Raw genomic sequence first — 15,044 nt, forward strand, 5'->3', positions numbered from 1 at the left:
CTGGGTTTAATGAAGTGTAACTTGAAATTTTGATTCTAACTATGGCCTGCTAATACGTAGATTTGCTTCCATTTTTACCACATGGCTTACCTGGCAAATCCTAACTCAAGCAATTAATTTAGTCTTGGTTGATAGTGCTGTGAAATATCTGGCCTAAATGAAACATGTGTTGTCTGGAGGAACACAACATCAAACCAAACGTCCAAATATTCCCGAAGAGAAAGATGAGCCAGATGAAAGCGCAAAGGCCGTAAAGAAGCCACTATGAACACCAGTTAGAAAAACATTAACAGTACAACAACAACAACAAAATAGTAGAATAAGACCTATAAAGATTTGATTGGAATTATCAGTTATAAAATACGAGGTTTAATACATAAAGAAAATAAAGACAGAAACCTAAATTACGAAAGAAGATGATCGGGCAGGTTTGACAGAACACTCAGAGAGAATTTGTAGAAAGAAAAATACTATCATTGAAAAACAGTATATTAAGCCACAGATCGAAATAGGTAGAGAGAATTCATGTATTATAGAATTGTAGTGCAATATTTCTAGTTGTAGAGTCCTTATTTATCTTGTAATTCACTGTTAATACTATCTCTGATGTTCTAAAATATGTTCAGGCATTTTTTTTTAAAAGATTTTATTCGTTTATTTGACAGAAAGAGAGAACACAAGGAGGCAGAGGGAGAGGGCCGAGCAGGGAGCCTGATACAGGACTCAATCCCAGGACTCCGGGATCATGACCTGAGCTGAAGGCAGGTGCCTAACCAACTGAGCCACCCAGGCGCCCCTGTTCAGGCATTCTTTTCTTCAAATAATGTCTTTCTATAATTCTTGCTGTTCTCTCTTCTGAAACTCTAATTAAAATCATCTCGTTTTAATTTAATATTCTTAAATTTCACATATAGTTTCTTTGGGGTACATTTATTTTGGGTAATTTCTCAGCCCACATTCATGTTCACTGATTCTTTCAACTTTATTGTGTGTTGAAGATTTCATAATAAAATGTCGGGAAGAAATATATCCAGCAAAAAAACTTGCTAGTCATTCATGGTGTACAGAGATATTCTACTTCTTTGACTCATTTTAAGCTAGTGTATCATTTTGATGCCTAAATCAGATCAGGAACATATGAGACAGAAAACTTCAAGTCAATCATGCAGTAAAAAGATTCTAGGTAAAATAAACAAAGCAAATTTAACAATGCGAAAACAACAAATCCTCAGTGACTATGAGATTTAACTCAGGAATGCAAGGATGGTTTAAGTATCAACAATCTGTTAATATAATCCATCACATTAATAGAAAGGAGGCGCAGTACCGGAATCTCTCCATGGTGTAGGAAAAGGAGCTGATTAAATTCAACATCCATTTAAGATAGACAACCTGAGTAAAATGTGCTAACACTATACTGGTAAAACATTTAAAGCATTCTATATAAAATTGACAAGAAATGGTTGCCTACTAAGATTACTTCTGTTCAGAGATGTATTACAGGTCAAACATGCTGATTAAGAAGGAACAAAAGGGTATGGAGTAGAAAAAAAGAAATAAAACTGCTTTTATTTGTATGACTTTGTACTTGTCATTGTATATGACTTCTGACGAGATACTCCACAGACATTATTAGAAGTAATATGAGAATCTGGCATGGTTGTAAAATGAACATAAAAATCAATTTCAATCATTTAAATGAGCAACAAACTGAAAATGGTATACCTTCTTTTGCTAATTGCAGTTACAAAATCCGAATAAGGTACCTAAGAGTAAATATAACAAAACATGTACATGACATTTAGAAGAAAATTATAAAACTTAACTGAAAGACACTGAAGACCTAAATAAATGGAAAGATGTATTCACCAATACGAACATTCATTGTCATAAAGATGTCAATTCTCCCCAAATTAATCAACAGAGTCAATGTTATTCCAATTCCCAAAGGTTTTGGATAAAAAGGAAAGGAAAAGGTCTAATAGACAGTTTTGAAAAAGAACAAGGTGTGTTATCTGTGTTATGAAATATCAGATTACTAAAAAAATCTATAAATAATAATAAGTGGGGTATTGGTGTAAGAGTAGACAAATAAACCAATGAAGCAGAAGAGAGTGCCAAGAAACAAACTTACATTTAAGATGGAAACTTTACATATGTGGTAAGAAAGAACTGCAGGTCCCTGTGGAAGAGACTACTAAATAAATGCCACTAGGCTGAATGGTTGCCTACATAGACAATAAGTATCCAATGGATCCTTAACCTAGCATCCTACACAAAAACTAATTCCATGTGGATAAGAGACCCAATTGTACAAAACAAACTTTAAATCTTTAAGAAAATAGAGATTGGCTTATACCCTTATGTAGGAAATGATTTCTTAAGACATAGAAGGCACAAATCATAAAAAGATATTTAAAGTTCATTATCTTAAAATTAATCTCAAAAAAAGTAAAGCGATTACAGACCAGCAGGAAATAAATGCAGCAAGTGTAACTGACAAAAGATTAATAGCAAGAACATATAAAGAACTTTCAGAAATCAGTAAGAAAAAGAAATAATACAATTTAAAAAATGAATAAAAGATTTAAAATGGGCCACTCACAAAAGAACTGTGATCAGTAAATATATCTGTAATTAGGGTAATGCAAAGTATAATCATGAGGAGACACTATTTCATATTCATCCAATTGGCAAAATTTCAAGTATGACAATACTATATGTTGGTGATGATGTGGAACAACAGGAATTCATAAAAACTTCTGTTTAGTAATACAATCACTCTGAAGAACAATTTAGCAACATCTAATTAAATGAAGATACTCTAAGGAAGAAATTCCTTATAGCTGCAAAACTTTCACACATGTATAGAAGAGGACATGTTCAATAATATGCATAGTGGCACTTACAATTAAAAAAAAAAAAAAGTTAAAACATCCTGTATGTCCTTCAACAGGAAAATGGGTAAATTGTGGTATAGTGACTCAGCAGGATGTCATACAGTGGTACAAATGAGTAAAGCTATACCTATCAACATAAACAAATTTCCCAAATATACTGCGCAAAGTAAATGACAGAAGAGTCCTTTTACTATATCATTTATATATTTCTGAACCATGTCAAAAATGTTATACATTATACATAAATGAACTAATATATATGCACCAAATGAATAAAGAGATGCATGGTAATGAAAACTACAAAAGAGCACAGTGGTTATTATAATGGGAAGGGGAAGAGTCTTTTATTCTTTAAGCATAGATACTTGTATTATTCTTTCACTTCTGCGGATTTTGTATTACATAATAATTTAAAAATAAAAAACAATAGAAGGATCTGCTACAGACACTAGTCAAAAACCTCTGGATAAGAATTAAGTTTCAACGTTAACTATACTGGAATTAACATTAAAAACTGAGTTAAAAAAAAAACAACAAAAAAACGTAAGTTTCGTAGGTAAAAAACAATACTGTGAAAACAAAAGTAAGTGGATTTTTGGTAAGCCACAATGTTATAATGGAGAACTTGCTTGAAAACATCAAGAAACTTTGTTACTATTCTTTTTACCTGTCTCTTATATGTCTCAAGTTGACTTCGAGCTGCATTGGCTTTTCTTAACTCTTCCTCTAGACTGACAGTGTTCTGCATATACATAGTATTCTTTTCTTCTAAGAGTTTAACCTGACGCCTCAAATCACCAAGATCTTCTAGCTTCTTTTTATATGATTCCACTTGGCCTTCTAGTTTAGACACTTTATCAGAAGAATGTCTAGAATGAGATGGGAAATCAGAAATCAGAAACACATCCAGAGTTGTAAAGCTGTTTTAATAGTGCTAACCCAAGAGGGACTGCCAGAAAAGAATACATTTTAACGAAATGATAAGACCAAAGGTGATTCCAGATTAATGTTTTGTTAAGGCTAAAAAATATGACCAAAATTATAGCAAAATGTGTAATGGAGAATGTTACATAATTTAAGGAAAGCAAGTGGTGGTGGTGGTGGTGTGTGGGAGGGGTAACCAGCAGAGTCACATGTAGCTCAAAGCAAAATAAATTGTGCAGGGTCCACATGATCTGGCAATTAGACTGTTATTAATGACCACAGGAAGAGTTATTTTCATGGAGTAGTGGGGGCAGGAGGTGGCAAATTTTAGGGAGTTAAGGAGACAATGTAAATTTCACCTTGTGTAATCTAAAATTTGTTCTGGAGGGACAGAGAGAGTAATAAGTCTTTTTTTCTAAGAGGAAAGAAACCTAAACATATAAAAATATGCTAAGGTGGGAGATCCAAATGTGAAGAGAAATGATGACTGATGTAACACAGTCCTTGTGTAAGCAAGAAGTGTTGAGACCCAGAGCACTGAAAAAGGGATCAGTACTGGACATGAGAAAGAATAACAAGTCTACATTCTCAAAGCAAAAATGAAAAGATAGGTGGGAATGCAGGGCAGTTAGGAGGTGCAGGAAGTCAGGACATGGAGAGTCCCACAGTACATGGCCCCTTTCCTTGATGCAGTAGGAGACAATATCATCTACTGAGACTAAGGCATGGAGAGGTGTGGGGGTGGGCATCCAGGTGAGAAGTTATGGAAATATGTACTAGCTATGACAGAAATGGGAGACAGAACTATCTATGATGACCAGCAGAACGGTGGACCACAGGTAAGAACCCAACGAAGAGTCGATCATGAATTTGTAGCAGGACAAAACTGTATCACTATGTGATTTTCTCTATTCCTTTCAGTATTCAAAGAGCAGAAGTAAAAATGGCTGGAATGATCCAACAGAGGATAGATTATACAAGTGAAATGGTCAGAAAACGAGGTGGCAGGGAGTGAAGGCACTTAGTGAGAGAACAGGCAAAGTGCAGAAAAAACGATCCAGCAAGGAAATGACGCCTCATGGGTGTGACAGCATCCGAGGAAGAGGAAGACTGAGTGACCAGAGGACTTGAAATTAAAGAAAAGGAGTCATTATAAGAAAAGCTCCAGAGCTATACAAGTATGAAGCGATGGCTGGAGGTTAATTTTTCCTTAACATTTATATAGCACTTACTTGCCAGATACTGTTCCAACTGTTCAGAAATATAAACTCAGTTCTGCATATAAATCTGAGAGAGGTATGTGCATCATCTCCATTTTACAGATGAGAAAATGGTTACACAGAGATAAAAGAAATGGCAGCACTGGAATGTGAGCTCAGGTAGTCCAGCAGGTGTAAGTCCTCTTAAACACCGTGCTATGTTCAGAGATCCTAGAGTCTGTAACATCATTGGTAGAGCTGTTTTGGGAGATGACAGGCCTGAGATTCTAACAAGATGGGAAGATTGTTTACCTAAGTACATCTATTTCATCTTTTAGAGACTGAGCTTCATCTGCCAAAGTGGTTAGTTCATCATTCTGTTGCCGAAGTTCAGAGATTTCCTTTTCTAACTCTTCACAGCGTATACGATAATCATCTTTGGCTGCTTCTAGTCTGTAACCAAAACAAAACAGACCAAGAAAGTACTATTTACTGTCTAACAATTCTCCTTTGAACAATAAAAGGAAATAAAAAACGTGAGCATAAACTCTTGAATCTTCTGTGACCATAAGCTCTATCTCCAAGTTTTAACTGTCCTGAAAACGGATTCCACTGGTCCAAGGCTTGCGGAAACTTCACAACTGATTACCACTCCTTTATTTAGAAAATTAGATGTCAAGAAATATTTTTCAAAATACAGCACATATAATTCATTTAAAGTTTTATTTCTGTGAAATTAACATGTTCCTTTGTTGAAAATTTACAAAATACAGAAAAGCAAAATTTTTATGTCATTTCTATTTCATTTTCTAGAAAAGTAATAACTAAATTGTATGCACCAGGCAATATTCTCAGTACTTTACATATGTTAACTCATTTAATACTCAAAATTTCTAGAAGGTAGGTTATTATTAGACCATTTTATAGTGGATGAAATAGAGGGACGCCCAAGGTTACAGAGATACTAAGTGGCAAAGCCAGGATTTTTAGAATGTCTAGAAAAAATTCAAATATTAGATTAACACTCATCCTCCTCTTGTTCTTAACTTTACTGAGAATTTCACATATCAAGCTTATTTTATACTATTCCTTGTCCTTTAACTTATGGACTGAAGGAACTAAAATAATAAATTTAATAGTTATTGTAATAGATAATAATATTCAACAGGTCCTGGGAAAAAGTTCATTTTAATATAGTACTGTACTGAATTTGCTCTGTTTTATTTAGGATTATTTAAAAAAATATTCATAAATGAGATGTTAGTACTCTTTTTTTTATGTTAGTATTTTTTTTAAATTATTTTTGCTAACTTTGATGTAAAGGTAGGGAAAAGTGGAAGCAAATGCTTATACTCCAGCTGTTATTGTCTAGAAAATTGGATTTAACTCCCCCCACCTAACTCTTTATATTTAAATATTTGAAATCTATAGACAATTTGAAAGATAAATCAGTGAATACCTGCATACCCTTTGCCAGATTCACCTATTAACATTTTGTTTCATATACTTTCTCTCATTCACTTAAAAAAAAAAAAAATACACACACACACACACACACACACACACACATGAATTTCTTGGAGAACAATCTGAAAGGAAGATGCAGAGGTCATGACCTTTCATTCCTAATAAATACCTCAGCAAGAAGGACAATCTTTCATACATCATCATAATACTATCACCATATCTAAGACAACTAATGTTAATTTAATAATATTATCTAACATGTAGTCCATATTTAAATTTCTCCAACTATAGTAAAAATATCTTATAGTTCCCTCTCCCCACCCTGAACCAGGATCCAAAGAAATTTTTCACATTGTCTTTACTGGTATTATCCCTTTGTCTTTCCCTTCTTTTGTTTTTTATAACTTTGGATTTTTTGAGTAGTCTTAGCCATCTTTAAGGATATTCCTTACTCTGATTATTTCTTCATGATTACATTCAGGTTAAGTATTTGGCAAAAATACTACATAGGTGACACTGGGTACAATGTGGGTGGTGCTGCTAAGTTTTGATGATTTGGTTAAAACGGTAAGTGCCAGATCTCACCATTAAAAGGTATATTGTCCCTTTTGTAATTAAAAATAAACTATGAGACTTAAATCTTAAAAGCTACCAATGCTCCAAAAAAAAAAAAAAAAAAAATTAAAGGTAGAAGGTCACAATAAAGATGAGCCAGAAGCATTATATCTGACTATAAAGAATAATAAAGGGGAAGGGCACCTGGGTGGCTCAGTCGGTTAAGTGACCAACTCTTGATTTCAGCTCAGGTCATGATCTCGGGGTCATGAGATCCAGTCCCGCGTTGGGCTCCCTACTCTCCTTCTCTCTCTGCCCCACTCACACGTGAGCTCTTTCTCTCTTGCTCTCTCTCTCAACAAAAAAATTAATAAATACTGAGATATATAAATATGTAGTACTAATAAAGTATTTGAGTTAAGTGCTTCAAAATATAAATTGCAGTATGTACTGCAATGATAAAAGCATTAGACACTATTTCCTTTATAATGAAAACGCAGGACAATTCTAAATATCACTTGCCCAAACCATATTTTAAAAGACTAGCCACAATTTAGAAACAAAAGGGTATGGTCATACTTAAATTCTACTATCTACTGATTCTGTCTTAGAAAGTCAAGATGCAGGGCACCTGGGTGGCTCAGTCAGTTAAGTGTCTGCCTTCAGCTCAGGTTGTGATCTCTCCGGGTTCTGGGATCGAGTCCCGCATCGAGTCCCGCATCCGGGTTCTGGGAGTGGGGTGTCTGCCTCTCCCTCTGCCCCTTCCCCCAGCTCATGTGCGCTCTATCTCCTCTCAAAAATAAATAAAAATAAAATCTTAAAAAAAAAAAAAAAAAAGAAAGAAAGCAAGATGCAGATGAAGGGTACTCAAAACTTTTTGGTCTCCTTCACACTCCTAAAATTACTGAAATTTCAAAGAACTTTTGTTTATATAAGTTTTATCTATTGAGGTTTATTTATCATATTGAGAAATTAAAACAAACATCTAAATACATTGAAAATAACAGCAATAAACCCATTATATTATAGATAACACACTGTTTATGAAAAATAACTATATTCTAAAACAAAAAGTGAGAAGAGTGGTGATGTTTTACATTTTTATGATTCAAATAATCCAGTTTAACAGAAGACAGCTGGCTTGTCATAGCTATTTCTATATTCACCTGTTGTGATGGCTTTTTGGCTGAAATTTATGAAGGAAATCTACCCTTGCACAGATACGTAGTTAGAAAAGAGGGGTCTGGAAGACTCTCTGAAAGGGTCTCAGTGAACGTGAAGGGGTCCTCAGACCACATCTTGAATTGCTAATGTAGACGACAGGAGGTGGACTGTTTCTAAAGTTTTAGAAAAGACTTAAGAATCATTTTTATTCTTTCCTGTTAAGGCAAGATATTCTACTTCTTACTGCTAAGTCCTTCAATTTTGTGGTTCTGTTTTGTCTGGCAGGACACCAAATTTTTCCTTTTCTTCTTTTCCCTTTCACCATCCAATCGCCAAAGGGCCATTCTTTCTCCCTTCCTTTTGGCCCTTCCCTTTCTTTTTTTTAAAAAAGATTTTATTTATTTATTTGACAGAGGGAGAGACGGCCAGCGAGAGAGGGAACACAAGCAGGGGGAGTGGGAGAGGAAGAAGCAGGCTCCCAGAGAAGGAGCCTGATGTGGGGCTCAATCCCATAACTCCGGGATCACAACCTGAGCCGAAGGCAGACGCTTAACGACTGCGCCACCCAGGCGCCCCATGGCCTTTTCCTTTCCGAGATGATGTTTAGAAGACTGTCCCTTTAAATCAGCTTGCCTTTTAAATAAGTCTGTCTCTATGAATCAGGCACCTGGTCTTTATATTATGTCTCTTTACACCAAGTGCCTGCAAAGGGCACCAATCTCTTTTAAACTCAGTGCCTCTATGTTTTTATGGTGTTTGGTCCTTTAAGATGACATACTTAACTATGAAAATTTTCCCCTGCAGTATGTAGTCTAATCTTTTTTTTATTTTAAAAGTAGTTCCAGATTTTGAGTGAATTTAATCTTTCTGGTGATCTCTCCAACTCACCCACAGGTCCCTTCACTAGTGTTTTTCTGTCTTCCTCTAATTTTTTTGTTAGTCTGCCTTTACTTGCCTCCAAGCACCTAGCAGGATTGGGTGGGACAGGTGTGTGGGATGTGTGGTTCATGTTTCTTTTCCTCACAGTTACATTTCAGATAAGGCTTTCTGTCTTCAGGTAATAATGAGTGTGTAGTGGTTTTTTTTTTTTTTTTTTTTCTAATTTATTTGTTTGGGGGTGTGGTGGGGGGACAGAGGGAAAGGGAGAGAGGGAATCCCAAACAGGCTCCATGCCCAGTGCAGAGCCCAATGTGTGGATTGATCTCATGACCTGAGCTGAAACCAAGAATTGGACACTTAACTGACTGCGCCACCCAGGTGCCGCCGAGGGTGTAGCTTTGACAGATTTTTCCTCGACATGAAGTTGTTTCATGTCATGTGGGAAGATTTGGGGGAAGTTGTTTATTTCATATCCTCCTTGGTCTGCAGCTACCCAAAAGTCCTAACATTACATTTTTAACATTAAAAGATAGTTACCAGATTTTTAGAAATCGGACTTTAGTGAGTGGTCTTTTACCTGAATGTTTCTTCTTGTAGCTGTTCCAGCTGAGTTTGGAGCTGCAGATGCCTTCTTCCTGCAGGACTGTTAGGATCTTCTATAGAATCAGATTGATTAAGTCTTTCCATTAATACCTGATTCTCTGCCAAGAGACTACTTTTCTCCTCTTGCAATGCTGCAACCTGTTAGAATACAGGAAGACAGCAATTATTTCTTCCAATTACACTGGCATCAGCATAATCACTTGTGAATTACCATTATGAAAGCCTGTTTTAATCAACTGCCACTTTATTATATTACTTTGGAATATTGCACAGGCAGAGCAATATGTAAGAGTAAGCAAGAATTCATTCTTTATATCTAAAAAGATAGTTCACAAATAAGATATGTAAATGGCAACTAAGCACACAAAAAGATACTCATGATTAATCATTAAGGAAATGCAAATTAAAACCACAATGTTATACCTATACACTCTTACTAAAATGGCTCAAATAAAAAATACTGGCTATACCAAGTGTTGGGAAAGATGTAGAACTTTTTTTCCCTTTGCTTTTAAAAGTAGGCTCCACGTGGAGCCCAACACTGGGCTTGAACTCATGACCCTGAGATCATGCCCTGAGCTGGGATCAAGAGTCAGATGCTTAACCGATGAGCCACCCAGGCGCCCCTAAAGATGTAGAACAAATGGAAATCTCATACATCTCTGGTGAGAATGTAAAATGCTTCAAGCACTTTGGAAAGCAGCTTTGCATTTTCCAAAAAAATTAAACATGCAACTACCACATGACCCAGCCAGTATTTACTTACTCAAGAGAAATAAAAGCACATGGCCACACAAAGACTTATAAAGAATGTTAACAGCAGTTTTGCTTATAATAGAGAAAAACTACAAACAGCAATAGGTGAATGGAAAAATTCTAGTATATTCATGCAATAGAATACTATTTGGTGATAAAAAAAAGAATTAACTACTGATACTATCAACATGAATGAATCACAAAATAATGAAAGAAGTCAGACATATAAAAAGGGTATATACAATGTATTATTCTTTTTATATGCAATTCTAGAAGATATGAACTAATCTATAGTGACAAAGCAGAGCTGGGGACTACAGAGGGAATACAAAGAGTCATGAGGAAACTTTCGAGGGTGATGGGTTCATTATATTAATTGTGGTAATGTTTTCACACATTCATACATGCCAACATGCATCAAAATTGTACACTTTAAATACGAACAGTTTATTATATGTTAATTATAGCTCAATAAAGTGGTAAAAACAAAAGTTAACTGTCATTTCTAATTCTCACTTGCCACCCCCCACTTTCTCTTGAGCTGACTCTGGTTGGGCTACTGGCCCCACCATTCCACAGAACTGCTCATCAGGGTCACTACTGACGCTTCCATGTCACTGTGAATAATCAACACATGACACAACCGATCACATCCTCCTCCCTGAAGCAGTTTTTCTCACTTGGCTGCCAGGACACCTTACTCTCCTTTCCTACCAGGCTTCTCTTTCTCCTTACTCAATTCCTCTAATGGGTTAGAGTGCCCTACAGCTTTCCTTCCCTACAGTGATGGCTTCCAGCTTCATGGCTGTAAACATCATCTATTCAGTGACAACTTGCACATTTCTATTTCTCATCTGGAACCCTAAACTGGGTATTACTTCCATGTGGATGTCTAATAGGAATCTCAAATTTAAATTGTCCAAGTGGAGCCCTTAATTACTCCTCATTCCCCAGTCCTTCCAGTCCTTCCCATTTCAGTGAAAAGTAACTCTATCCTTCCAGTTGCTCAGTCATAGTCCTTAACATCTCTACCTCATACCCACATCCAATCTGTCAGCAAATATCACTGGCTCTACCTTCACACATATTTTTAGCACTTACCAGCCCAAAATTCTGATCTAAGCCAACATATTTTTTTTTTTGCCTGGATTACTGCAACGACTTCTTAATTAGTCTCTTAAATTTGACCCTTGCCTCCCTTTAGTCTATTCTCCATACAGCAGCCCCAGTAGTCCATCAAAACAAAACTCAGATCACATGACTACTTTGCTCAAATCCTCCAATGGCTTCCCATTTACTCAAAGTTAAAATCTTTACAAAGGCTTATAAGGCCTCTCCAGACTGATTTCCACTTCACACACACACTCCTCAATGGGTACTCAGTAATGTTTGTTGAATAAATGAAGCTAAAATGCCAGCTCTATAATTGTCAGATTTCCATAAATGCATGAGTCTTTTCTCAGAACAGAGCAGTGGCTCTGTTCCATGGCACTGGCCTATTTCATTCATTTCTGCTCTTTCCTCCTTTTTAAAAAATGAGGTATGCCTATATATTTGCCAGAAGTCTTTTTCACACACAGAGAAAAAGGACACTACAGGCATACCTCATTTTACGGCACATTTCAGTACCGCAATTTTTACAATTGAAGGTTTGTGGCAACCAAGTCTACAGGCACCATTTTTCCAACAGCATTTGCTCACTTCATGTCTCTGCTACATTTTGATAATTCTTGCAATATTTCAAACTTTTTCATTATTATTGTACGGTGATCTGTGATCTTTGATGTTACTATTGTAATTGCCTTGGGGTGCCACAAAACATGCCCATATAAGATGGTGAATTTAATTGATAACTTTTGAGAACGTTCTGACTGCTTCACTGACCAGCTGTTCCTTTCCTCACTGGCCTCTCTCCTCAAGCCTCCCTATACCCCGAGACATAACAATATTGAAATTAGGCCAATTAATAACCCTACAATGCCCTGTAAGTATTCAAGTAAAAGCTTGTACATCTCTCATTTTAAATCAAAAGCTAGAAATGATTAAGCTTAATGAGGAAGGCATTTTGAAAGCTGAGAGAGGCTGAAACCTAGGCTCCTTGTACCAGTTTAGCCAAATTGTGAATGCAGAGGAAAAGTTCTTGAAGGAAATTAAAAGTTTAAAGCTACTCCAGTGAACGTGCAAATGATAAGAAAAAGAGACAGCCTTATTGCGGATACAGAGAAAGTTTTAGTGCTCTGGATAGAAGATCAAACCAGCCACAACATTCCCTTCAGCCAAAGCCTAATCCAAACCCACAATAACTCTGAGATATGTTTGTAATGAAAAATAATACACAACATGATTTAAGAAAAAAAAAATCAGACAAGATAAAGGAGCTTATAATGAAAAGTTAGTTTCCTGTTGAGTTTTTCTACTTGAAGAGACAACTAATTTTAACTTCCTAACTTCTCTGTTTTGGACTGGTATTTTACATTTCTAAGTGTTTTACACCACCATTTCGTGCTTCATCAACCTTAGACATTATCTAGTGACTCCTCTGACAGATTAAACTATACCTACTTGTGTCATCCTTCCTTTCCACAAATACAATTATATCACTATTCTTGTTTCCTTTACTGGTCATCTCTGCAATCCCAAACAAGTACTTATGGACTCCTTTCACTCAATCCCCTACCCGTTCATTCACTCACTCAAATGTTCATTGTGTGGCTACTATATGGAGCATGGACCACAGGACCATGGAAGGCATTCCCAGGAGGCCTAATCTAGTACTGGGCACATCTCAGTGCCCAATTAATATTTTATGACCAATAAAACAGGTGATTTTGAGCTGAAACTGGATGACTAGAAGGAACCAGCCATGTAATGGATGCTGTGCCTCAGAAGTGGTTCTTGATTCCCTTCGGGTAAGGCAAGAACATTAGTGACCTTACCTTTCCCTCTTGTCTCCTGTCCTCATCTACTGCTCTCATTTGTACTTTTACTTTGGCAATAACATTTCTCTACAGACAATTCTAAATGATGAAATTGGTTTATATTATTACTTTAGAGATCACATTATCAAGTGGGTTACTACTGTTTTCTGCGGAGCTAAATGTATTATAGGCCAACCCCTTCTCTTAACTTCTCTGCAACCCTGCCATTCACTTTGCAATCTGTCTATACCAAGGATTGGTAAGCTCTTCCATAAAGAATCAGTGAATATTTTAGGTTTTGAGAGCTATAGGTCTCTTTGGCAAGTACTCAACTCTCACTGTAGCATGAAAGCAGTCACAGATAATATGTGAAGAAGCGGGGCTGTGCTACAATAAGCCTTTACCTACAAAAACAGATGGTAATCCTAGTGTATAACTTTCATGTTATATTATCAGAGATTATATTCTAGTCATAAAAATAATCAACTCATTATTATTACTAATCTTAGCATTTGTGTAAAGTTTTCGAAATTCTGAAAAGCAATTAATGGCATTTATATTGTGACTAGATAAATATCATTACTGTATGACCCAGCAAGTGTGCTATGATTACACTTCCTCCTACAGGTAACCACAGCAATGACCAACACCTCTGCCTTTCAAAGTAAAATGTTTCTATTATAAAACATTATGAACTCTGTAGTCATGACCCAGCTTTAACAAGTATCAAAATATGGCCAATTATGTCTTATTTGTACCTTTCCTTCCATCCCCCATCTCCATAATTTTGAGGTAAATCGCACATAATTTTTTACTTATTTTTTTTAATTGTAAGAGCCTTCTTAAACTTTATCCTATTAAATTTTTTACTTTAACAATTCTATTTTTAATTTACTTAAGTGTTTGATTTCTGATTTTAGCATCATGTCCCAGATGGAGTATCTTTACTAATTTCACTGAGGGTTTTAAATAGATTCGATTAATCTCTGCTACTACCCCAAATTTCTCCACTTCCTCTAGGACTACTTTCCTGTTTATCTTGCTTTCTCTTTTGTAATGCAGATTTTCCTTAGTTAAGTAATCAAAGCAAGGGCAACTGTAAGCTATGCATTCATAAGCTTCACATTAGGGCTTATCTATAAAGAGCTGGACTTTATGTAAATTATGAGTATCTACTACGGGATATTGGCATACCCTACAAATGAGGGCTTTAAAAAAATCTCCCCACCCCTCTCTATAGCTAGCACAGATAGTCCTCCTTTCTTTTCTTGTGTCCTTATACCATTTTCATTTATTATCAATTTAATGGGGTTGCAGGAAGGAAAGAAAATTAATATATTTGATGAGTCTACTATCTTTAACCAAAAATCTGTTCCCCCCCTCCTTTTTCATTAATTAGGATTGCATGATAGCCAAACTATACTGTATGGTAGTACATAGTATGTTTGGTCTTGCTTACAGTGGTGCATTTCAAATAGGTGGTACACAGAAAAGATCTCTAACCTGCATATCCAGTTCATGGCATCTTTGAGCAATTTCTTCCTTTGCTGACAAAGCTTCATTTAGTTCCTCTGTAGTTTTCTTCAACTAGTTAGAAACAAAGAGATACAATAAACATTTCAATATGAAGTAGCAACAATTAATAACTACATAGGCACAGTAAGCAATTAAAACACTTT

General features: G+C 35.8%; 1 protein-coding gene across 2 annotated transcripts in view; it reads right to left on the reverse strand.

Moving 5' to 3' along the window:
- The window catches only part of HOOK3 (hook microtubule tethering protein 3), a 104,596-nt gene that overhangs the window by 44,625 nt on the left and 44,927 nt on the right, over positions 1–15,044 (reverse strand). For both annotated transcript variants that reach the window (XM_057303337.1, XM_026485726.4), the window contains exons 8-11: positions 14,869–14,952; positions 9,666–9,829; positions 5,336–5,476; positions 3,568–3,769 (exon numbers count right to left, since the gene is read on the reverse strand). In XM_057303337.1, the coding sequence (XP_057159320.1) occupies positions 3,568–3,769; positions 5,336–5,476; positions 9,666–9,829; positions 14,869–14,952 (591 nt within the window). The remainder of the gene's footprint in view (positions 1–3,567; positions 3,770–5,335; positions 5,477–9,665; positions 9,830–14,868; positions 14,953–15,044) is intronic.

Source organism: Ursus arctos, unplaced genomic scaffold, assembly GCF_023065955.2.
Source record: "Ursus arctos isolate Adak ecotype North America unplaced genomic scaffold, UrsArc2.0 scaffold_27, whole genome shotgun sequence".
NCBI lineage: Eukaryota > Metazoa > Chordata > Mammalia > Carnivora > Ursidae > Ursus > Ursus arctos.